General features: G+C 36.3%; 1 protein-coding gene and 1 long non-coding RNA gene across 6 annotated transcripts in view; one reads left to right on the top strand and one right to left on the bottom strand.

Annotated features, from left to right (window-relative positions):
- Window positions 1-25,569, top strand: part of LOC112147252 — a 30,975-nt gene extending 5,406 nt beyond the window's left edge. The window contains exons 2-5 of the long non-coding RNA XR_002919427.2: window positions 12,410-12,515; window positions 23,640-23,790; window positions 23,906-23,976; window positions 24,735-25,569. This is a non-coding gene — a long non-coding RNA (uncharacterized LOC112147252). The remainder of the gene's footprint in view (window positions 1-12,409; window positions 12,516-23,639; window positions 23,791-23,905; window positions 23,977-24,734) is intronic.
- LOC112147249 (disks large-associated protein 1) overlaps window positions 5,613-26,033 on the bottom strand; it is a 73,827-nt gene continuing 53,406 nt past the window's right edge. For 3 of the 5 annotated variants that reach the window (XM_024273498.2, XM_024273500.2, XM_024273502.2), the window contains exons 6-16: window positions 21,435-21,559; window positions 20,075-20,200; window positions 19,578-19,736; window positions 19,249-19,331; window positions 18,832-18,877; window positions 16,860-17,141; window positions 14,308-14,440; window positions 13,964-14,055; window positions 12,399-12,551; window positions 10,126-10,197; window positions 5,613-7,346 (exon numbers count right to left, since the gene is read on the bottom strand). In XM_024273498.2, the coding sequence (XP_024129266.1) occupies window positions 7,122-7,346; window positions 10,126-10,197; window positions 12,399-12,551; window positions 13,964-14,055; window positions 14,308-14,440; window positions 16,860-17,141; window positions 18,832-18,877; window positions 19,249-19,331; window positions 19,578-19,736; window positions 20,075-20,200; window positions 21,435-21,559 (1,496 nt within the window). In that variant the 3' untranslated portion in view covers window positions 5,613-7,121. Of the gene's footprint in view, window positions 7,347-8,914; window positions 9,203-10,125; window positions 10,198-12,398; window positions 12,552-13,963; window positions 14,056-14,307; window positions 14,441-16,859; window positions 17,142-18,831; window positions 18,878-19,248; window positions 19,332-19,577; window positions 19,737-20,074; window positions 20,201-21,434; window positions 21,560-26,033 lie in introns of those variants that run through there. The other 2 variants (XM_024273499.2, XM_024273501.2) reach the window with 2 other exon arrangements.

Here is a 26,033-nt window from a genome sequence, read left to right as displayed (position 1 = left end):
TTCATCCATTGGTAATTTATCTTATCATACTATAAATGTTAATTCAGATTTCTTGATAGTCTTGATAATACATTTCTGGAACTTGTTTCCAGGATGAAGTACATGCTGACTGTACCAGTCTTTATGCAATGCTGCCATCTGCTGGCAATCTTTGGGAGCAAAGTTTTTTTTTTTTGTTTGTTTTATTCCTAAACATAAAAAGTTTCATATTTTAGTACCACAATCCTGTTTCGCAAGATCTTGTATTTTTTAGTAATTTTGACTGAATACAAAACTGATTAGTATGCTCTGAGGATCCTGCTTTTTGAATGATCCAGATTGCTAGTTTTTGGGACATATATAATGGATATAATATAGATTTGCAATTATATCACTATATAATTTGCAATTATGACTGATGTTACTTTAAAATAATAAAAACAATTACTTTTCCCCCTTCAGTTCTTCTCCAAATGTTCTTCTGTTTGATAAAATGCATTTTAGAAAAGAAAAATAAAAGCTTTTCATCTAAAACAAAGACAACACAGTTAGAATAGCAGTTTGTGAAATTATAGAAAAAGGTTCAACATTAGTAAAATAAATAAATAAAAAGTTGGTTTCAATGACTTAACATTAGAATTATTCCATCAAAACTATAAATTACATTTAGAAGGCCTTTCCATTTTCGGACCAAAGCATCTTCCGTACAGGAACAGCAGCCAGCCAATGACCATTCTGCCCGCATTTCCCCCCACAGAGCTTCATGGCCAAAAGGAGGACTGGTCTGGTCTGAGCTCGAAGCTCAAGCCTTTGGCTCCAGATGGCCGATTGCATTAGCAGCTTTTGGAGGGTTTTTGAAGAGATGTCACGAGTTGGCAGGTCCTTTTCACCTCTTCAAAACAATGCGTCGGTAAACTGTGCAAAAGCAGTAGACTGACTAATCATGCAGTAGCATAAAGTTTCATGTGGGTGTTGGAAATGAGTTGTAAAATAAACATATTTAAAGCTGCCAGACAAAAAAACAAAAAAACAATGTCTGGTGTTGTCTCGCAGCTGTGGGCGTTTATTTATAATTTTTTTTTTTTTTTTACAGCGACCAGGATCAGAACGTCCCATTTCTTCATCGCTTTGTGCAAAAAATGGGTGCTACACAAAACACCAATCATGGAAAAAAGGAGTAGATAGTTGATTTTATTCTGGATTCAGTAACAGTTATGGACATTGAATCAACCCCTGACAACTCAATGTAACATAAGAAGAGCTTGATATATGACTTGAACAGAATGTCAGAGTTTAGAAAATCCATAAATGAGAGCATAAATAATGAGATTTAAATAGTCAAATCAGATATAGATTTATAAGTACTAATATTGTGTCGGCATGCGTCATGAAACACCCTCATTATTTCTGTACAAACACAAGAAACCAGTTGCAAGTATAAGTTCATATACAGAAGAATGATATGAGGCTACAGGTCAGAATGAGGAAAGGCCCAACATAGAAACAAAGTTCTCAGGAAGCACTTCATGGAGACCTCACGCATACATACACAATGCATCTTCCAAACAGTGATATTTACAGGGTGTATGGCACATGTTCAGTCATACGACACACACACAGTTTCAGTTATTGATCACCATGTCCGGGAGGTTCTGATTTAATACATGGCACCTCCCATCTCTTCCTGAGCACAAAACAGAGCCACAGAGCTCTATGACATGACCGGCTGAAGGCTCAGGGCTGTGAGGATTCAAATGAAGTGACACTGCAGTTTTGATCATTTTTCTTAACAATCAACAAGTTAACTAGTTATTTCTAATGTGGAAGTTCATTTCGTGTGGTTGTTGTCCACATAGGATTAAAATATGTTCAATTGATGTCCTATTGACATAAAAAATCAAAGCAGGCACTCTAAGACCTCGTTTCCACAGGGCGGTACCGTCTGATATTTTGAGCATTTCCATTGTAAAATGGACCCATTCATCAGTACCAAATCAAACCACTTGGGGTCCATAGAAAATTGAATGAAATGTTTTGACGGCTGTAGTCACCTGTTGATTGGCAGAAAGTGATGACGACGTTAGTAAATGCCAATGTAGCGCTCATTTAAAGTTACGTTTCTAACAGCAGAATTCATCTTAGCCTAGGGGTGTCAAACATACAGCCTGCAGGCCGCGTCCTACCCTAGATGGTTTAATCTGACCCGGTCATGAAGAGAAAAAAATATAATTATGTTGACAAAAGAAAACAAGTTTTTAGCCCATTCTAGCAATGAGTTGTGGTTCTTTAAAGAAATGACTGCAATGCGCAATTCCACCACTAGAGGAAGCAGAGGAAAAGAAATACTGGCATAAAAAGAGATGAAGAAATGAACAGCATTTCTTTGCAAGTGCGTAATATGTCTGGGTAAGATGCAGATAGGTTCTCTGCCTGCCTCACTGCTGTTAAGTTGCTTTAATAATTATCATGAGACACCACAATTACCAAAGTAACCTTGTTAAAAAGATAATAACCATAATAGCTCTTTAGTAATAATAATAAGTGATTTCCAACTTTGAAAAAAATAAAACACAAAAAAATAAAAGTTACAGATAACAAGTTGATGAAAGGCTATTTTTGCTTTTATGTTACTGTTGAGATCTGAAGGGTTGAATGTGGCCCCTGAACCAAAATGAGTTTGACACCCCTGTCTTAGCAGCTTGCAATTTTCTTTCAAACAACATTAAGTTCCTGTTATACACAATATACAAAACTTAAAGTAGGAAAAAGACGAGCTGCTGGATAACCTCCAGAGTTGTTGCTTTTCTAGTCATCGCACTGCAATGACACGCTAGCGGTCTGCACCACGCATGCGCTGTGAAAACAAACCGCTCAGTGGAAGCGAGGCTTAACTGAGTGGAAACACTGGCTAGAATTAACTGGACTGTACCGCGCCACTCCTTACCAGACCGGACCGCTCAGTGGAAACGAGGCTTAATGCCTTAGGATCGCTTGTTATTATGTGTGTTCACTTCTTTTGTGAATACTGGCAGCCCTGAGCTTCACTCCTTGTTCTAGCTTGTGTTTGACTTTACAGTTGACATCATGGCTTCAAAGTTCGACCACTGCTAATGTTTTTTAAACTACCAAATATGAGGCCACTTGTTTCAATGTATAATAGCGTCATTCAAAAAGTTTCAAAGACTAGCCTCTAATTCGCATCCCGGGTGAAGTTGTTGTACTTTTCTCCAGGCTAACAGAAAATGTGTTGCTACTAGAACAAAAAGAAAAATTAAAAACAATCTAAAGTCAATTAATGACAAAAATAAAAACAGTATTTACCAGCAATGGCCTTTCCTCTAGATAAGGATATTTCACATTAAATATGGCTCACTGTTATTGTTACTCTCATTATCATTTGAACACAGAGGTAATAATATGCTGTACAAAATCCCCTCACACCCCACAATCACTCTTTACAAAAGAAGAAAATAAATACTTTCATTAACAATACATCATCATAGATTGGTGTGCAGATTTTCCGTCTACTTTTGATTTGTTGCTTGTGAGAAACAAAGATCCCTGTGAGGTGGCGTCACGACTAGTAGTGCTGTTTTTAGTAAATGGCAGGTGAAGTGCTTCAACAGAAAGGATCTTTTCCCTAAGGTCATGACTTCTCACCGCTGATCAGTGGATCACAGTGTGACACCAGGTGGAAGTGGAATGTCTTTTCATGGCACTTTACTTTGTAGACGAGCTCAAAAACAGTGTTACAGTGAGAGGCAGGAGGCACCGCTGCCCTTCTTCACATCTGTCCATATATTCTTCTTTTTCAAAAACTTGAAGTATTTTACATTGTTCATTATACTTTAAAGTACAAATATATCTTCCTCTGAAGAGGAAGAATTTTACTTCTTTCTATCCTTTATATTCTATTTATCACTCGATTAACTAGAGCCTATGTGTTTGGCAGTAGAACATTTTGGTCTATAAAGCATTTTTTTGTTGTTGTAGTTTTTGTCAAAACCAGAACAAACACTTGTGTAAAACATGCACTCTGAAAGAAAGATCTGATTATCATCGGCATTGCTTCTTCCAGCACTGCTGTTCCGCCACATTTCCTGTGCATCTCCAAACTCTGTCAGGACTAAAATGAAAGTTGCACCCAGAGGTCATGACCTGAAAATATAGTTGTTCTTAAAGTTTTTGCATTTATTATTAATAGTATTTTTTTTTCTGTCATTGATATGTAAGAAAAGGGTGTGAATATGAAACTTAAGGTGCTTCGACATACCTGGACTTAGAGGAAGAAAACTGCAGTTTACAAAATGTGTCATTTAGCGCTGCAGCTGCTGTACTTCAGATCATTTCCAATAGTTCCTTTATTTTGAAAAAAAAAACCCAAAAACTTAATGTTAACATAAAATCTGTCTATAAATTAAGAAACAGGGATACAAGTCCATTAAAAAAGAAGAAAAGTGAAAGGAAAAGAATGGAAACAGGTAATTTTGGCTGCTAATTTGTCTTCATATGTTCCAGTGTTTTTGTCTTTCCTGTCATTTCTGCAGAAGTTTTTTCTTGTACATCCATCTGCTGTACATGCTTCGTAAGTGGGGATAAGTAAAACAAATGTCTTCATTGTTGGTCACTTATATAAAATAATTAACTTTAATAATTTAAAGAAAACAATTTAAATTGTTTGACATAATCTAGACTGGGTTGGACTGTAACGATAATAACTTAATTGTAAAAAGGGGATTTGCACAATTATAATACTTTTTAGATGGTTTTCTTGATTTTTTTGTTTGCAATATCTTAATGCACTTGGTGATGGGAATTACTAATTTATTATTTCCAATTTCTGTTCACCTTTCGGAACACCCCTTTGAGGGTCGCCACAGAGAATCAGCTTCCCCCGATCCACACATTTGATTTGCCGGAGATTTGTCCTGACACAACCCTGTGTTTTATCTGGGCTAGGGACGGCACAGGGAGATTTGGGGCCCCTCTGTGGTCCTGCACAGAGCCAACTGAGCCATCCAGCTGCCTTTTATTGTGTGAAAGCTTACTAAGCATTCACAACATAGGGATTCTCCTGCTCCTTTCCGTACGTTTTTTGGCACGAAAAAACTCAGTCACACTTTCAGCAATTTCCGCAATCTTGGTATCAAAACTTTCAGCGTGTTCAGGACATTGCTGCTTAATATAGTTTTTGAAATATTAAGCAAAATATGCCCCATTGGAAATGAATGAGAAAGTCTTCAAATTTCAAAATTTTAAGTAGATTAGAACAAGCCTTTAAATATATTCATGGGCGATGTTTTAATGCTTTATAGTAATTTTCAAAACATTTTGAGTTTATATAATATTTTAGCAACAAGAAAATGTTTTTGACTAATTTAGTTTACTAAAGAATTATTTGATAATTTGTTTTCTACTGAGGTTTTTTATGCTAATTTAGATTTTAGCAACATGCCAACGTTTTTGGCTAATTTGTTGTTTACTAAAGTTTCTAGGGCAATTTAGATTTTAGCTTCTTTTTTAGCAACAGGCTAACATTTTTGACTAATTTAGTTTACTGCGGAATTCTAGGCTATTTTGGAGTTTAGCTAGAATTTAAGCTACGAGCTAGCTTTTTTGGCTAATTTGGGATCTACTAAGTTTTGGGGCTAATTTGGAGTTCTGCTCATATTTAAGCAACTCACTAAATATTTTAGCAAAAGTGGCATGTATTAGGGATTTTAAAGCAATTTTACTACACATTTTTCCTAAATTTAGGCCAACTACAATGCTCTTCCACATAGTTCTTTAAAAACAATTCCATTCTTTTAGCAAATTTAACATTTCGCAAATAGCATTTGAATTTTCCGCAAATCCTTTCAGCAATTAAAATACATTGTGTCACCATTTTCACTAAAAAGCTTCAGCATCTTCAGCGACTAAGAGCATTGACACAGGAATTATCAAAGGTAATGCAACTTTTCTAGTTATTATTGTCTATCTGAACAGTGATGATCAGAGCTGAAGGGAATTAAGAAGACAACTGTTACGCTGTTGCTCATAGCAATAATCCAGAATGTCAAATCCTACAGGACCAGTTGTTTATCAGCATGTCACGTCATAATCCTGTGTACTATCTAGGCAGGTGAAGCAGGTTAAGCTCTTCCTTTGAGTAAGACTGCACAGAATGTGTTCAGTTTGCATTTTGAGACCTGGGCTTGAGTTTTGTATTTCTGCACAGATGCCAACTGAAAACAAAACAGATAGAAATTGACTCCTGGGATTTTAATTAAGAGTTTTTTTAGATTGTGTATTTGTACTGTGCAAGCCCACAGGGTTTGTGGGTAATGCCTGGCTTGCAAGATCAGCAGGTTGCAAACAAAAGTGCAGCAGCCTCATGAAGAAAGTCACTGTGAATTACATTATTAAGGAAACTCCCATGTACGGGTAGTCACTGGATAAAAAAAAAAAAACAGCTGTGCAAAAGTCTTGTCATTTCTTATCATTTGCTTCCAAGCAGCTGGGTTTTGTTTTTCTCTTTTATAAAGTGGTCTTCCTAAAATTTGAGTGTGGATACATATTTATGTGGATTTAGTAAACGCTTCAGATCCTCACAAGGCTTATTTCTGCTTGAACCATCACTGGTTTATGCCTAAGATAGTTTGAAGAACTTATTGTTCGGTATAATTTTGCCGAATAAATAAAATAATATAAAAATGTTCAGAACACGACTGAAATGAAAATAAGGTACACACAACAAAATTAATAAATAACCAACAAATAAAAATATACTGTTGAAATTGTCACAGAGGGAAGTCCTATACTGGATTACTTATAGTTTTATTTATTTTATTTGGCTGTTAATGTAAATAGATTTGAATAAATAATAAAGCTGTAATAAAAAATGTAAAAACTCTACCACAAGTGTTTACATAAAGGAATATTTTGGGTTCATACCTTTTAGTGTGGGCTGAATATAAAGACCTGTGGAATCCTGTAAGTAAATATCGTGACTTCTCTGCTGATCAGGTGAGAAGCGACAATAACAAGGGAAGAGGTTGAAATAATAAGCTGGCTCCCCTATTCTGCACCGTAGTGTGAACGACTGTACATTTTTGTGTGGGGGGACTTGTGAGTCCAACTGTTTGTCCCTGTTGGTGTCCTCATAACCTCGTTTGTGCCTCAGGGATGTAGATCTCAATGCTATCGGCGCTCTCTGTGGCAGAGTTCTGCCGGACAGAGGCCGCCCTTTTGGCTGCCATCAGTCGCTTCCTGGCTTCTTGCCTTTGCTTCTCGGAGCTCTCCAGCGAGCGGTCCCTGACCAGAGGGGGGTGTTGGTGGGGGCCCTTGTGGGGCTTTCTTGGCACTGGAGGTGGAAGGCGCCTTTCCTGGGGAAAAAGAATGGGGGGGTTGGAGTAAGGAGCAAGGGAGGAGGGGGGTTTAGGGAAAATATCCAGTATATCTAAGCATACATGTTTTTTTTAAATATTCCCAGACATTAGTGTGATTCATAAAATCACACGTTCTTTGGGCAGCACCCAACAAAACCTAACACCCTAAGAACTCCAACAAGTCATGAGTGTGTAATGATATATAATATTTTTCTACTTCTCTTTTGAAGCTGCTATCTTGTTTTATTTTATTTACATTTTTTATATTTAAACGTTCTATTGTTGCTTATGCCTGTCTTCCAAACACTTTAATTTGTTTATGTATGCAATATTTTCCACAAATAAAACTGTCTTTACTATTTGGAGAATAAAATATTCAATATAGGTAAAAAAAAAAAGCTTGGGAACTATATACAACTAAGATTTATATTTATTTATGAGAGTTAAAGTCAGTAAATCAGTAAATTATTTTGTTAAAGTGTCATTTTCCTGACAGCTTGAACTCATACCTGCTCTTCTTAGATAGCAAACAGCACCTCTTATAAACCAAGTGTAACCATTTTGTGAAGCTTATGAAAATATTGCTGGTATTTTTGTTGGCTGACAAGTCTGGTGTCAGAAGTGGGATCCAATAAGGAAGGTGGTAGAACAAAATCAATTTCTACCAACAGAACATCAAACCTAGCTAGTTATTTCTTAATAATAACTAAATAGTTTATATGCCAATTAGCTACGATAACACATTGATGCTTATTTAGCTTCGGGACACATAGAGGAATGTAGTGCTGTATATTTATGCAACTTATATACAATAATTCAGATAATAATAGCAAAAACGTGCTAAAAAGTCAACTTAACTCTTTATATCACTTCAGTTCACTTTTGAATCTTCTGTGTCACTTTAGAACAATTCTGCCAAGACGAGTTTAATGCTGACTGGAATCTCTTCTTCTGTGTTGCTGTCAGTAGTGAATACTGATATAAATATCTAAAGCACCCTCTAGTGGTTGTCGCTATTTCCTTAAAAAAAATAATTTACATATATGTCGAAACCAAATTTTAAGTCACACCTCCAGGCAAATTAAGCACAAAAAAAAAAAGATTTATACTCTGAAAAATAAAATATGTATCTATGTCTAAGTAGCAAAATAGTCTGATGATTATCTGAAAGATGTTCTTGTCTGCCCAGAATGCTTAAGCACTCATATCCTGAGCATTTCAAGTGTTGGATTTGAAAGTGTTGATCATTTCATTCTGTTGTAATTTTTAAATTTGGTCACTCTTTTACCATCAAAAATAACATTTTAACACTGTATGTGCCATAAATCCAGAATCTTAAAAGGCTGAAAAAGTTTGTTAAATTAAATTAATTTAAAATCTCTTTAAAAAAATAATTACTACCTACTTCTTGCAACAGTTGTGCAGATTTAGAACATTTTTCTGTTCTATGTACAAAAAATGTAATTATAAATATTTAGTTTTAATATTGTTATACTCTATCTATTTAAAATATTTCTTTTTTTATTTCAGTTTTAACTTTGCTTTATTTGTTTTATTTTATCTTAATTATTAATAAGGTGGACTTTTAGATGCAGAAAATACACAATTAATTTAAAAATTACCCACATACTTATTCCTTCATCTATGTTGTATTTGTAACATATAAGGTCTAAAGGCGTCCATGATGAAATGGCAGCAAGCACTGGAGGGGGGAGAAGAAGGAGGAAGCATGGACAGGTTGATGGAAAGACAGACAGAATGGATCCATGGGGGCCCAGACGGGTCAAGGCCCAGCGGTGCTGTTGGCATTGCTGTTATGCTGATGGATGTGTGGCAGATTGCAAGCGCCTTCACTGTCAACACAAAACAACAGAAACAATAGAAAGAAAAGGACAACAATAAGAGCAAAAGAGGAAGCCAACCACGTCAATAATCACATGACACAAAGTCTGAACAGATAGTGCTGAGAGAGAAATGAAACAGGTAGAACATTTTCAGATGCTATTACAGATGAAGTGAGTAAAGAGAATCTCTATTAACAAATTGACGTGATAACTGCAGAAATAAACCTTTATATTACTGCAAGAACAAAAGCAAATCTCTCCTAGTGGATTTGACACTTCTTTACTTAAATAAAAAGTATTCTAAAGTTGCTTTCAAATTCTTCCAGTTAAAAAAAATAAAACAGTTCCACTTTTCAAACAATTTCCATAATTTATACTCTTTATGAATTAAATTTGGAAGAATTATCGCCAAAAACCTACAACCGTCCAGGAGTGCCAGGCACTCAAGAATGTGATTTAAGCTAAATCAACATGCTTTCTTTATGAAATGACGAATTTTCTGGTAGAATGTCACCACACACTGACTGTGAGGACCCTTGACTGTATAAGAGAACTGGACCAAGCGATCCCTCTCCTTCACATTCCAAATAGGAAGAACCTGATGGCTTCAAGCAGCCAACATGTCATATAGAGAAACAAACAGCTATTACTCAGTGATTCAATTTGTCAGAATAACCATTCTTCCTATGATACCTTTTTTAACGTGTTCTTGCTAATCCTATTATTTTGTCATGATAATAATACGTTATTGTAAGTTATTCAAACATGTGGCGCCTGCTGGGCCCCACCTCGAATGTTCGAAATATTTGATTGACAGATTCTCCCGAGCCACTTTCAGAGGAAGGGGTGCGGACTTTCAACAAGCTCACACCTGATTAGCGACAGCAGAAACATTGACTCAGACTGACTCGGACCAATCACTGCTTACTAACCTCGTCTGGCTCCAAATGGCGGTGTCCGTATCGTGGAAAAATGGCGACTGAATTGACTTCATTTCGCTGGAGCTGGAAGTAAGACATTTTCTATGGATCATGTCACACTCACTCAGTCCAGTTCTCTTATACAGTCAATGGTGAGGACCCAAGCTTTTTTTTTTATTCGAAATAGAATGAAAAAATAAAGTTTTGTTTGTGTTTTAATTGAAGAAACACCATAATTTTGCATTGTACATTTTTAGTCTTCAAATCCCAAGATCTGAGTTTTTTTGTTACTGGGCACTTTTATAATTTGAGAATATTGTATTTTCCCCACAATATTAAAAACCTAAATTTAAAAAACAAAACAAAAAAATCATAGTGTGCCTTGCAATCCACAGTAGCCTTGAATATGGAGTAATTTTGGTAGTGTTTATTAATGTGACTTTAAAACATATGCGGCACTCTCAAAATGTCTGTTTTTTGTATGAGTTGTGAGCAAGGTTGGGTCTTTTTGTGAATGTGCTAACATGGCTAACATGTAGCCGTGGTGGACTGTGTTTTATTACATTTACTAACAACATTAAGTGTTGTTCTGAATATGCTAACATGGCTAACAAGTAGCAGTATTGGACTGTGTTTTTATTTCATGCTACAAACTAGGTTGGATGTTATTGTGAATATGCTAATATGCTAACACGACTAACATTTAGCAATGACTAACAGAGAACTTTTTACATGTTATTAACAAGAATAGTTGTTGTGAATACACTAACATGGCTAATATGTAGCGGTGTTGGACTGTGTTTCTATTATGTGTTACTATGTTAACTGTTAATGTGAATACGCTAACACGGCTAACATGTAGCAGTATTGGATTGTGTTTTTATTATGTATTACTAACAACATTAGTAGTTATTCTGAATATTCTAACATGGGTAACAAGTAGCAGTATTGGACTGTGTTGTTATTACATGCTACAAACTAGGTTGGGTGTTATTTTAAATATGCTAACATTGCTAACCTGTAGCGATGTTTAACTGAGTTTTTATTATATTTTACTAACAAGAATAGGTGTTGTGAATATGCTAACCTGGCTAAAATGTAGTAGTGTTGGACTGTTACTTGAAGTTAGATGTTTTTTTGTTCATAGTAATGTTTATTTTAGTGGTTTGAGTCTTCTTTATTGAGTTACAAGCACGGTTGGAATACTCTAACATGGCTAACTTGTAACGTGTCACAAACAAGTTCTAGAGTGAACAGGGTTATCAAAGTCTGATTGACTATATTTTTATCTTATAATGCGGTAAATCTTATATGTGACATAAGTTTGAAAATAAAACATTCATTAAGATTTGGTGCACCCTAGAGCTTGGAAAATAGTCTTATAGAATATATCCAATTAGTTCAGCTGAACATGTTTCTTCTATTTTTATGGCCTTTAGTGAGTAATACACAGAACAAATGCTTTTAAAATGCTTTTCCAAAATGTCCTCTACCATTTAAATGAGCAGATAGTTAACGGATTAAAGACATTTTATTCTCTAGGCACCTTCTCCAGATCATCCAGATGAGACACACAAAGGAATTCTAGTCTGGACAGGCAGAATATCTCTCCTTTGAGTGTTCCTCTTTCATTGTATCTGCGTGAATCACTTTGCACCTGAAGTCCTACCAGAGTCATCCTCCCTCAACCTAAAACCATCTCATTCCAGCTACTGTGACTCTAGCTACTTATTCTAAGGTTTACACTTTTATCCATGAATCCACTGTATTTTTATTTGCTATTAGCTTGGGCTCATAACCATTTACCACACAGGTAAAAAAAACACCCAAAACACATTGATTTAACTTTAAATCGCATTATAGTTCTGAAATATTTTTTTCTCTTCATTTAAATAGATACTTAGTTTTTTATTTCTACTCCTTATGCGCTGCAGGAAAAAGAGATTCGGTTCCTCTGAGATCTTTTTTTTGAAAAACAATTGTGTTCTTTGGTTCTGTGTTCAAGTGAAATATCATCAGGGACATTTTCTTCGTTTTTGGGGGATCTAAAAGTTAATGAGTTTGTTAGTTAAACATTTTCATGTGTGCTGTTTAAAACGTCCCCAGCTGTAACCTCTTCTATGTTTAGCTAACCGTCCTTTTCATTTTGTTTCCATAATTTTTTAACAATATTTTAACAGTTGGTGTTTCTGAACAGATTTGGTTTGAGTCCATCTTAATCCTTGTCTTTCCTCATGTTGATTATTTGGTCCTTTACGGCCTGTAAAAATGCTGGCAGTTTGTACCTTTCTTTCAGGAGGATCTAGAGGTCTCCAGTTATTGGCCCTGAGTTGATGAAGCTCATCAAACTTCAAGCTGATGTTCTCAATGGACAACTGAAGCATATCCCAGAAACCAGCCAGGTCGGAAGCCACGGGGCGAGGATGGATGTTGGGGTTCTGTTACAGAGGAAAACGATGGAGCAGAAAAGGAAGAGTAGCCATGAGCTGAATGTTTCAACAGCATCTCCAAATCGTTATCTACAAATTGATTAGCGTTTAGCATTATATATAAGAATTTAACAAGAGCTGATCTGTTTTAACAGTTAGACGTGGTCTGAAGGAAAAATATTGTCCTGGTATTTTGTGAATCTAAATATGTTCTACCAGAAGAGTTTGAAAAGTTTGTCCAAACTTTTATCTTAAAAATGTAAATAATATGTCATTGTAATTAGAAATGAAACTAAAAGCAAATGAAACTAAAATCAACAAATTAATTAATAAATCAAAATATTTTAGCAAAATTGTTCAAATCAAAGTGATTCCCTTCAACATCTTTTTACATTTATGAAAAAATCTAAAACATTTTCTTTAGTGAAACATTTCTAGCAAAATCTTAGGACTTATATTTGGGGTCAGAATTTTCTTACAATAAACCATTGACCAACTGGAATCAAACATCACAGCCACTTCTGCAAAACCATAATACTTCTTCCGCCGTGTTTGATAGCTGATGCTAAATGTCCGTTTCTCATTCTCTTTCATTTTTTCATAAAAGGCTTTTGTTACTGAAATATTCTGACACACTTCTTTTAAATTGCTATGGATTGGCAACAAGTTTTGCTTGGTTTGACTTGTTTTTACACTAAGAGCAGCTAACTCAACACTCAGAACAGCAGCTCGAATGGAAGAATAATTAACAAAACCATCTATGACCAGACAGAAACAAACACAAAGCGAAAAAGATTCTCCATTGTCGATCAAATATCATTAAAAAATTCCACCTCTTCTCTATGCAAATGATTTCCCAACGAGACATTTTATAACCTTTTTGTACCTCCTAGTTTGTCAGATGAAATGCATACATCACTTTTGCTAAATAGCCTGCAGACCCTGCATGGATTTAATGTCTATTTAGAAACAAAAGTTGAGTCATCTATTTTCAGATGGACAAGGATTTGCATGCTTGAAATTGAAATTTTCTGGTGCCATTTTTGTTATTCTCAGTTTTTTTTCCATCTAAAAACAACTAAAAGTGTTCAAACCAAGTAATTTAAATTGTTTTCAGAAGAAAAGATAATCTATTTGTTCATGTTTGTTACAAGCCGTTTTTAACTTGTGTTTTATCTGTTTGCAACCTTTCATTTTTTAAGGACATCTTAAGTCTTGCTCTCATGTTAGTGCTGTAATTCAGGGTTAAAGGAGCTTAGTAGTTTTTGAGGAAAACCAAACATGTTTCTTCTTTTTTTTGATCTTTGGTTTTTCTGTATTTTCTATCACCATTTTTATTATCTTTAGCTCTGGACCCTTTAGCTGCTCTTGAGTCTTGTTAGCCGTGATTGACCACAGACTGTCAGACAGTGTCCACTCACCAGGTTCTCCTCGCAGAGCTCCCTGAACTGCTGAAACTTCTGTGACATTAAAAGTTGAGCACTTCCCATAGCACTCCTCATCTTCCCTAGAACTGAGCAGAAACAGTTTGATGACAGAAGTCAACCGTCTGCTCCAAAAAACACACCAAACCATGTTTATTTCTGTGGACTATGTTTCCACACATGAATGATTACAAATCAACTTCACTTTAAAAAATACAAACATTTGTTCTTTTCTGAAATTTCTACAACCAATGGATTTGTGCTTCATCCAAGTTGTGTCTTTTTTTTCCACATCCTGTGAAAATGTTTGGCTACAAGAATCGATGTCTGAGGAGACTTACCCTCGTCAGGCAGGTCGTTCTCTCGCTGGTCCATCTCCATCTGTTGACACCAGCCCTCCATGCGGTCAGTCTCAGCCTGCAGAAGCTTCAGGAACCAGCGGCCATCTCTCTGACAGACTGATCGGGACGCCACCTGCCAATGTGAAGATACAACGATTCAATTTGGAAAAAGGGCAGTTTTCTTGAAAAAGGCACAGGAGAACATGTTTACCAAGTAGTTTTCATGTGCTCATGACTATTTAAGCCAGAAACATTCTGTTGTTCAGCTTCGCTCCTACCCCTAGCCCTCTGATTATAGAAGCATTTAGAGCTTTAGTGGTTTCAGAAATTCTTTTTTCAGAAGACGCTTTAGAGACGTATGGCTGTGTATCCCTCCATCATGAGGGTGTTCCATGTTGTGCTGTGCCGTGGAGGAGAAACGCGTTTCATCACGTGTGTCCTCTCAAGCACAAAAGTTTACATATAAATGGAACTAATGACTTATGAAAGTTTTCCTAACGCTAGCAGCTCCACGCTAACATACCAGTCACTACTGGTGACATCATCTAGGGTTAATCCAAATCTGAAGACATTTCTTGTTTTTATAACTCTCCATTTGGAGTGTTAAATGTAGGGGTAGAGAGAAACCGTAGGGGTCAGGGAAGAATCCTGAGTCGGCCTTCAGTCTTCAACTACAAATCAAGAGAAAGTGGATGGCAGGATACGGGAAGAGGGGCTGTGGTTTGTATGAGGACGTCCGGAGTGGCTGAGAAGTACGTTGGAGTTGTGCGGGACATGTGTAAGAGATTGAAGTTAGACAGGAATCTCTGTGGACTTTGATGTTGGAAGATTTCCTCATGATGTAAGAGCAGGTGGAGGAACATCTGGAGAGGAATGAAGGTCAGCTGGAGCAAGACATCTGTAGGTACATGAGAGGAACTCAAGTGGAATAGTGAGGTGTGAGTTTGACAACAGAGTGGCAGCAAAAATGAATGGACAGGTGTAGAAGACGATGGGGAGAGCAGTCATGCTGTTAGCTCCGAGGAAGCAGAGGGACTGATGTTGAGATAAATGCAGGGAACCCAAAGTGCAGTGGTTGAGCAATGATCAGAGGTGAAAAAAGGAAAAGGATGCTGGGATGGGAGCTTCCAGAAAAGAGGGTACGACAAAGACCTAAACAGCCTTTTCATTTTGTTTTTGTTTTTATCACAGTCCATGTATGATTCATAGAAACAGGGCCCTAAAACCATGACCCTATTCATCTTCCTAAAAACCACAACAGAGGATTATTCTGCCGCTGCATGCAACGTAAATAGTACTCTTCCATTATGAAACAAAAAGGAGTGATACCAATGTGACCACTGAACACTGAATGTCCAACAAGTAAAAGGTGTGGCTACACGCATTACATCGTAAAAGCAACAATGACTGAAAAGGAGATTTTTCTGTGTTTGTTTTACTCATTTGTTTAAGCGGCTCGCTTTTCATTAGAGCGTCATCTATGACGTACCAAACTCTAGAAGAGCTTTATCACTACTGTGTGCAGCATCACCAACAAAGAGGCTGTTCTGGAGCTGAACAGACGTCACCATAACCTCTGTCACCCAATGTCATCCTCCCCTAGTACCGATGTAAAATTAGGCTCAACTCAGAAAATGAAAATTATGACTTGAAACTGTAAATTAAGGGTAGAGGGAAGGAACAAAACAGGAAATTAAAGATACAAAAATGTTATCTTTTTTTTATCATTTTATAGTTTGTATTTTTCTAGTTTTCAGTATGTCTTCAAATCTATATTTATCTGTTTTGTTTAAGTTTACACTGTGTACTTTTGAGTTAAAAAGCTATTTTTTTTTTACAATTTTTTCGTTTATTTCCAATTTACATTTTTTTATACCTTCATTTTAAAGGGATTTGGCCCCATAATCTTCTTTGTGTTCCATGACAACAAAGAAGGAACTGAAGCCTTAATCCACAATCTCACAATCTACTTTCTGATCCAAAAAGTAACAAAACAACAACAAGAAGTTTGGAATATTTAGGTAAAAATAAAAAAGTATAGTTTGCCCATTCATCCAAGTCATCTTTTTTAAATAAAGTAATCAAAATGCAAAACCACATAAAACAAGTTAAAAATAAACTATAAAAATAAACAAATACTAAAAGATAGAATTTTAATTTATAAAAAAACAGACATAATTTGTATTTATGTGGAACTTAGGAGAATTATGTTAGAAATGCATGCTCAGATGCTGTCATTGCAACGTTTATATTTTTGTTTCTTATTTCCTTTGTAAGTACATGGAAACAAAGAGTCTTGTGTCTTGATCAGTTCAGTTTTTTTATCTTCATTAAATTGTTTTAAGCAACCAGAACAAAATTCTAAAATATTATCATGTAATCTATAGACCTAAGGAGGGAAATAGATTTCCCCTATAGATTGTCCAAACATACATAGGCAATCTGAAAAGAAAAGCAGCTGGATGAAAGGACAGATTATTTATTGATGTAAGCTTCAAGTTAACGAGAACACACTAACTATGGTGAAGCGACCCCTCACGTCACCTACGTACCTCCAGAATGGCAGAGCTGTTAAAGTTGGCACAGAGAGGGTCATCTGTGACGTTGTCTATCCAGGGGTCTGGAGGAGGGAGGATGGATGGATCAAAGCCAACATCGTCGTACTCGTCAGAGGCACAGGCATGATAGTGGTTCCCTGAGCCCTGAATGCTGACGGTGGACGTCGCGGCATCACGGGAATATTGCCGAGACAGAGCATTAGGGGACAGGATGTGCCTGTTGGGTTCTGGGGAGTCCAGAGGCATGTCGAGCATGTCTGGCAGGTCCAAATCTGCCTGGAAGAAACAGTGAACACGAATCAATAACCATCTATATATGAACACTTGTGTGGATGTTGTCATCTGTGGATAAGATGAGGAACAAACACCGTCTTAACTAGGGGTGTAAAGATCATTCAATTAATCTGTAAATTGATTCGAACTGTCTAAAACAAGTTGTTGACCAATCAATTTAAGGTCAATGAATGGGATCGAATCAAATCATTAAAAATAGCCAATATGAACTATGAATTGTATCACTAATCACCAATTATGATATGAATCGAATCGTTAAAATGAATTGTTGCACCTCTTGTCTCTCCCCTGGAAATCGTTACATCCATAGGACATACCAAAGCTTGCCATTTTTTTCTCTAAGGCACTACGAGCTATTTGTCATCCAACTTAAAAGGGTAACCAAACCCTAAACAAACTTTTTTTTGTCTGTTGATCTCTATAAATGGGCTTTAAAAGTGCTGTCTGTTGGTCATTGCCACATTTTTGTTAATTACAATAAACTTGTTTAATTCTTGAAAAAATAGTCAAAAACGGTCTGTGTGCTGCCTCCTACATGATGAATTGAGGTATTGCAGTTGAAATTTGTGATTGGTTGAATCATGTAAATTTCAGAAGTCCCATGTCATGATCTGCAGCTTCAGTAATGATAACAGTCCAGCCCCCAAGCCCCGCCCCTCTGACTGGATTTTCAAATTTCAGCTGTGGGTGGAGTCAGCCTCCAACTTCCCTGTTTGGTTGCCCTTTAACATCTGAAACCAGCACCAATTTTATGCTGCCCAAGATGTATTGGTTTCAAAGGGGTTGATCCATACCAGAGTTTATTCCTCTGGATATTCTCCTTCATTTGGTAGCTGTGAAGACTGATCTAGTGCAGACCAAACAAGCCAATCATGGTAAACGATGTATAGCTATTTAGCATTTGTTCCTTTTCAGAAGGCACAAAGCACTCTACAGTCCCATTTACCCATGAACACACACACTGTGGCTCTACTACCTAACACTGGCACTATAACCACCAGGAACAATGTGGGGTTCACAGCTTACTTGAGAAAGTGGGTCTTATTTCTATTACAAAGTCACTTGTGGTTCACTTTACCATGAAAACTCTGAAATCCAAAGAACTAAATAAACCATAAATGATAAAAGATATAAACAGTGCTGAGCCAATGGCTTTATTTAGGGTGAAAAAAAAAAAAAAAAACTAAAACAAATAGAAAATGCTTCCATTCTGGAAACAAAGTTTTAACTAAAAAATTTCTTTATTAACCCAAGGAGAAATATGTTTGGACAAATTAACTAGTGAAGTCATTATGGCGTTTAGCCTATTTTCCATGTTAAGTTTGTCTAGAGAGATTTTAAGATACAATTTAAAATTTAACATGACCTAAAATTAAATTAAATTGATTCAGTTAGATAATGACAGCACTCCTGAGCATCTTAACACTGCCAATGCTAATTGTTGCTAATTGGGAGTATCCATGGTGTTTAGTGTCATCACGTGTTGAAGAAGGTTTTTAATCACGTCTTTGAGGCTCTTTGCTTTAAGTAAAGGCAGTTTGGAAAAACAAAGCCAAAGTGTATAACATGGACACCAAGCTGCTAATTCCATGATATTTCCATTGTTTCATTATAAAAGTCTTTAGTGTTACAACAAACTCATGAGAATAGAGTGTGATTTGTTGGAGCTTACCTGTACAGCTGTTGTCACACTGTTGGAGCGCTGGAACTTTCTGTATCTAACAAGATAAATGGGAAAACCATGAGTTACAATCATTCTCAGTCTGAATTTTACATCAATAATAAAACTCATGATTTTAATACCCTCTAATAATCAATGTAAACAAATAAAGAAAAGGGCAGAGACAAATTAGGAGAGAAAATAACTGTATTTTCCATTTATTTCTAAACTTCCTGTTGAGTCTTTTATTTGCAAAAGTCAGCATTTAAACTCACAATCATTGAGAATTCCTCAAACATGAACTGACTGAAATCAACAGACCAAAACTAAAACATTTAAAAGTATTGATATCTTTAGCCTCTTAAAGTTTGCTGTGCTGTAAAATGTAATTAAAGTCAGTGTGCAGAAGTCGATAAACAAGAGATCTACCCTCTGTCATCCTCCACTTGCACTCCCACAGAGGTGAACTTAGATGGATCATCAGGATCTGGGAAGTCCTCTGGACCGTCCACCTACATGTTCAACAGAATATATAAGCCTTAACCATCAAACACTTCTTAATAATTTGTTCTTTTAGTGATATTTTGTAGGAAAATATTAGAAAAAACTTTAAACCAACACAACAACAAACAAGCACAGCCTTTAACTAATTCACTGTACACAGATCTTTGACAGTTTATTTTGTTTTTAAGGATAAAAAGAACACACGAGAAGAACTTCACATGATGACTTCCATGTTTTTGGAGTCTGGTATTAACCTGGATTCCTATGGAGAGACATTTGCCCTTCCTCAGGGCTTCTTTCCTGTACTCATCTCGGTGGTCTTCAATCGAGTAGCCCCTGCTCAGGGCGGAGGGGTTGGGTGTAGTGACTGTCATGGTGCTGTTGTTGACGTGTTGACTGGCTGGTCCATGGACCTGAATACATAAAAATAGGACAGACATTCAGGAAATAGTATCTATAACATGCTTGACCAACACAACAGAAGCTGCTATACATTTATAACTGAGGTGCACCTCAAAGATAAACTATGTAAACATTTTTAAATCCCTGCTGACTTGAAGAGGTTTTGTTTGCTCTATACTTCCTCCAGAATACACAGATTTCAACACTTAGCCATCATTCTGCAGCATTATCCTCCATCAAGATACTGTCAGATGTATTGAATAATTCATCATTTATCTACATGTGTTATGCATTAGTGTGACATTAACAAAATAAAAGCAACTGTATCCAATAAGACGTTGGCACAAACCTGAGCATTAGCAGCTTCTATGGCGGCTGTCAAGGCCTTCATGCTGTCGATACTTTCTGTGGAGTTACTCAGCCCTGATTGGATGGTCATGTCACCTCTAGGGCCTTCCTCTTCCATGTATGCATCCTGGTAGGTTTAAGAAGAAATGGAAAATATTTCAAAGGACAATTAAATTAGAAAATACGATTACAATTATTGGGCAAATTAGTGTAAAAGACATTTAAAATGTTCACACTTAAAAAATAAAAATTCAAATCTTCATTATAGAGAAAAATGGATTGATGTTGGCCATGAATCATTATAGGTGTTGCACAAAAAAATCAGGCAATAGGAGACTATACCTAAACTTTATAACCATGAAAAAAAGGCCACTTACAGTAATATAAGGTAACATGCAAACAGTACAGTTGTGTGTCGCTCTTTGGATAAAAACTGTCCAAAATGTAAGCAAGAGTGTTTAAGTAGCAAGTTATATTGTCAATAAAACATGTTAACTGCTAAATTTAAAATCTCAAAAAGGTGAATCCAAAGTAAAAAAAAGAATGCCTAAGAAAGAAAATCACATGTTAACATGTTGAAGTCAAAGGTCATATAAGGGTTACTTTTATTGTATTTTTACAACTCATTACTATATAAAATAAAGAAATGTATTTGGCATTTTCAGGATTTTGGAACTTCTCTTCAGGGTAGTCCCTTTCCGTGCAACTTATTTAGCTTTAAAAGCACAGAAAAGGAGTATTTTTTCTGCACCACTATATCAGTTTTTACTATAAATCTTTTCCAAACAGTTTTGTTGTTTTAAGTGACCACAAGCTAAAAATAAATGCAAATAAAGGAGATACAAAACACTGACTAAATATTTAAATCTTTTCTACTTTTCAGCTAATTGCTGCTTTAATAAATAGATTGAGGAGAAACTGTTGGTTTCCTTCACACTCTCCAATCATTTTTGGGTTTTAAACAGTCTAATTCCATTTGCACGAATCCTTTTTGGATGTGTTTGACATTTGTCAGAAAACAACCTGGTTCAGGTCTGAACTTAAGCTAATCCTCACTTCAAGCATATGATGCCCGATACCCAGTGGACATAAAAGGTGTGGATTCATTCAAATAGCACATTAGTAACATTTACACAGTACAATTTGCAATCAAAACCACCAGATTGTTGATGACAAAAGTTAAAAATGAAAGAGTTTGGAAACTGAGCTACAGAAAAAAGTTTTTTTGGACATTTTATATAAGGGTTACACAGTATGTTTCCCCTGTAATGTGACTATCCTTCAGTGTACATTTCCATGATCGAGGTGGCAGACAGTTCACACATAGCAAAATGAATTCCAGGGAGAAAACGATGCAGTACCTGTGCAGATTCTGTGCTGCTCTGTGCAGTAATGGAGATGTATGGTTTGGAGGCTGTAGAGCAGGTGGAGGTTCGTGGTGGTACTGGGGGAGGAGTTTTCTTATAGGTGGTAATGCAAGATGAGACTACAGAGAATAAGACAAAAAGAAGTGATGACAATAAATGTGTGTGTGGGACATTATGTGGTGGATATTTTTGTTTTTCTTTCAAGAATTCAGGAGGGCAATGAAGGGGTTAAACTCTCGTGGTCTTTCCTGTTTAAAACCTGCAGAGCCTTAAAGGTAAAGATTTTTAACGAAAAACAAAATTATTGGAGTTGGCATTGAACAAAACACATGTCAGAAATGATAAATATCAACTTTTAAGATTTTGTTCAGTCACAATATTTAAGTGAAAATCAGCATTTTTTAAATTGCTTTAAGATACAAATTAATGTGGTTTATTTGCTCCACACTAACTTTACATGCTCTCCCAAATATGTAAGTGCATTAAAAAACACTATTTTTGTAAGTTATAGTTGAAAAGGAAAACTTGTAATTTTTATAGAATCATTCCACATTTATGATATATTTGGCTTACAGGTAAAAAAAACAAAAAAATCTGTGTCCAAAATTTTTTTTTTTTTAAATTCTATGTTGGAAACTTGTGAATGAATGCATTGAAAACACCTTTAAAGGTTGTCTGAACTTTTAAAGGGGCTTTTAGCTTTTGTCAGGAGCTACACAGTGGAGGGGAAGTCTACTGACCTGACATGCCAAGAGAGTCACGAGTGCAAAAAGTCCAACAAGTTGGTTGAGAGTTGGACCAGAGTGCTGTATCCAAACACTTTAACAGAAAAAATTGAGTGGAAGGAAGAAGTATGGTATGAAAAGTGGATCAGCAACAGGGAGAACTACAACCTGAGGAGATTAGTCAAGCTAAATTCATTCAAGAATTTGGGGGAGAATAAGAATCAGACTGTTCCTCAATGGTCCTAAGTCCCTGTTTCAGATGAAAGTAAATACTACATTTTTATCCAAGATTTACAGTCTCGATGAAAGGTGGAGAGGCAGAGAATCCTCATTTTTGAAGTCCAGTGAGAAGTAAACCCTTTTCAAGGTGACCTCAGACAAAATGGCGACATCTCCAACTGTGTGTAAAGTTACTTCCAGTTTAGAGGTATAAACAGGTGTTGTGCCAAGCTACGTTCCCCCTGCCAGAATGTGTTTCTCCGGTTTCAGGCACCATTGATTGGTTTTGTAACGGCCACATTTTATCCACAAAAGCATAAAAAGAAGGTGGGGGGGGTTACAAAAGACTTTATTCTGGGGCTTTTGTGAGCTGACTGTGATGTTTTACATTTTTTTTATCACTTATTCTATGTAAAACGACAGGGGACACGGATTCTGTTATAGGCCGCTGCTGATCCAGCCTGCCATTCCCCATTAATATGCAATAGAAACAACAACTATTGTCCAGTGTTACATGCTTCCATAACAAAGTAACTTTCATAAGTTGTGTTTCTTATGTTAAAGTAGTCAAAGGTTGTTTTTTTAACATAAAAAGCTGTAGTTGTTTTACTTAGAATATGAAGGGGAAAAAATGCAAATAAGTCAACGAACTCCCAAAAGCCCCAGAAGAAAGTCTATTGTAATCATCCACCTTCTTTTTATGCTTTTTGGGACAACATTTGAGTGTTACGAAGCTAATCAACAATGCCTGAGACCTGGGAAACACATTCTGGCAGGGGGAATGTACCTCGGCAGAACACCGGTCTTTACCCATAAACCAGAAGTAACCTCCACCTCCCTCAGAGGTCTCTTTTACTGCTAAACATATTACAAGGCTGATGTCAAATTAACTCACTTACATGAGGTTCCCCCAGAGAATTGTTCTTAAACATTCTGGTTTTTGCTGTGACACTTTTTAGATTGACAAGGAGTTAATTTTTTTATGTCAAAGTTAAAAAATAAATCAGTTTAACAGTGTTTTGGTACACCTTTACTTACCCTTTATTACCATTAGTTATTGCATAATTAAGCTATGTGTTCCTATGTTATTTAAAGAGTTAATTCATGTGATTCATGTCCCGTCTTTTTTAAGAATTCAATTTTTATACATCATCATTACTAATCTTTTATCCAGTCAATGCTGCTTGCAACTTTCTCATTGCTAATTACCGATGAGCTGTCAACTTTAAATATCTCTTCCTCCACACACAAACAGCTGTCATTGCAGCCATGAATCATCTCTTCCCTCCTTCTCCACCTGGACGGGAATCTTCAACTCTCGCCGTTTCTCAGAGAGACTCATGTGAAGTCCACCTCACCACCAAACCAGAGGAGACCAACCAGACTGTCCTCTCTTCTAAGTCTTTGTAGGTACTTTTCTTGATATGAAATGGTGTATTCTAGAACAGATGAATTCCACTTCTGCTCCTAACTCAAATAAAATACAAACTAAATGCAGTTTTATTTTCCTTTTTGTGAAAGGGATCACTATCTGGCCCCACGGACTCCAACACAAGACTCTGGAGGCTGAAAGCAGCTGTAGGATATTTAAGGTAAAATATGTCATTTAAAATGAAGCCATACTCACTAGATAGAGAATCGAGGTCTCAGAGCTAACCTCTCGTATTCACAAATCATTAAATTATCCATTCCTTCGTCATATTTCTACTACTGATTTGCACACGGTTTCAGGACATTCTGAAAAAATGACTCAGCCGCTCGCACCTCCCTGTCAGAATAACGTGACCTTTGATTTTCCTTCAGTATTCGTTTAAGTCCTTTAAATTGTTCCAGTCTTGTGTGGTTTTGACTCTTAACTCTACTAATTTTATGCTGAGTTCCTGCCGCAGTTCTAAGAAATCTCAAATTAGCCTCCATTTGGTTGCTGTTTATCTAGAAAGCCCTATTTGTTTAAGGACATTTCTGTTACACAGTAGCTGCTGATCACTGTCCTAAACTGAGATCTACAGCATGTACTTCGTTATTTCACACTGTTTGCTTTGTGTCTGGCCCAGCCGAGTTTTTCATAACTTCAGTATTTTTCAATCTCTCAAAGATGAATTGCTTTTTTGAAAAGGGAACAAGAGCCCAAAACAATAACACTAACATCTAACTGAGGCTGCGTTTACAACGCCCTCAGCAACCCGCGTTCAAGCAACCACTCCAATGAAAAGTCGACGTAAAACACTTAAAGTCCCACTCCAGATATATTTAGTTCCATTGTAAAAGCCCTTCAAGTTCTGAATACTTGTTTCAAGGCAGAGATAATCTTGTCAATTATCATTTACTTTTTAATTTTCTTTATTTAAAGTTGCTCTGAAGTTGATTCGAACAGCCATGAACCACTGTTCATCCTCCAGCTTTGCTTTGACTCAAGAAATGCTTCACTTCAGGCAACACTTCAGGAAATCTTGCAAGAATTTTGGCTCTGCTCAGCCGTCTGACATGCGTGTGCAGCAGCAGCTCTGCTTCCCCGTCCTCCACGGAGCGGCCTCTGCTGAAGGCTTCTCGCATAGACGGAACTCAAAAAGCTGGCATCCGTCACATTGTTCACATGTAAAAACCTGCTGGTGGATGATGCAACAATAATAAATAAAGTCTGGGGAAACATTATTCGTTTTTTTTTTGTTTTTTTTTTCATTTTACACTCGGCAATAAAGCTATTTCCATGACCCGTCATCACAACTGTGGTTTTAGACACATATTTGGACCAAAGTAATTTAATTAGTTCACAAAATTACACGAAAATGCTTGAAAACGATCTACTGGTACTTCACTTTATGATGTTTTAGAAGCAAATTGAGAGCATTTCCTCCTTCATATCCAAACATTCAAAACGTTTGGATCTAAATACATGTACAGCTGCTACATCAACCTATGGGGATGTATTGTGATAGTATTTCCAGAATACTGGATGAATATATTATTTCAGATTTATTTGTAAAATCTTTAAACAGGAAGTCTACTGCCTCCAAAAAATCTGCTTGTTGCAGTTGACTTTTGGCTGGGATGTGTTTTTTGGTGATTGATGTCTGGTTTTACAGAGGTTTCCCTACAAGCTTCTCTTTTCTTTTGTAAGCCCCAGGCTGCATGTGCACAACAAGCACACAACATTTTTATCAAAACATGAAGACGAAATAATTCTTTTACCATTCAGTATAAACATTTTGGTCTTCCATTTCTTATTTCCTAAATTCGTTTTTGCTTATCTATAATAGCTTACTAAAAAATAAATGATGTCGCCATAGTAAACATGCAATTTGCTTGTTAGTGCCTCAGGACTTTGTTTCATTGCACAGCTGCACAAAACACCTCACCTCAACGATAGTATTAATTGACCACATATTTTCAGGTAACCAGATACATTTAACTAGTACTTTTGTGGTAAAGTTTCTGACTTGAGACTGGAACTATAGCGCCCTATTTTAAAAGCAATTCAGACAACATGCTCACTCCTTTTTTTTTTTTTTAAACAGCAGATATGATGTCACTGATTTCACAAAGTGAAAATTTAATCAACATCTATTTATGAATCCACTGTGGTCTAATGAGGAAAATGTGGATAATTTATTAAAAAATTACATTTAAAAAAATTTTTTTTTTTTCAAAA

The sequence above is a fragment of the Oryzias melastigma genome, linkage group LG17 (genome assembly GCF_002922805.2).
Source record: "Oryzias melastigma strain HK-1 linkage group LG17, ASM292280v2, whole genome shotgun sequence".
Classification (NCBI taxonomy): domain Eukaryota; kingdom Metazoa; phylum Chordata; class Actinopteri; order Beloniformes; family Adrianichthyidae; genus Oryzias; species Oryzias melastigma.
Note: the sequence above shows the minus strand (reverse complement) of the source record. Positions and strands in the feature narration are given on the sequence as shown.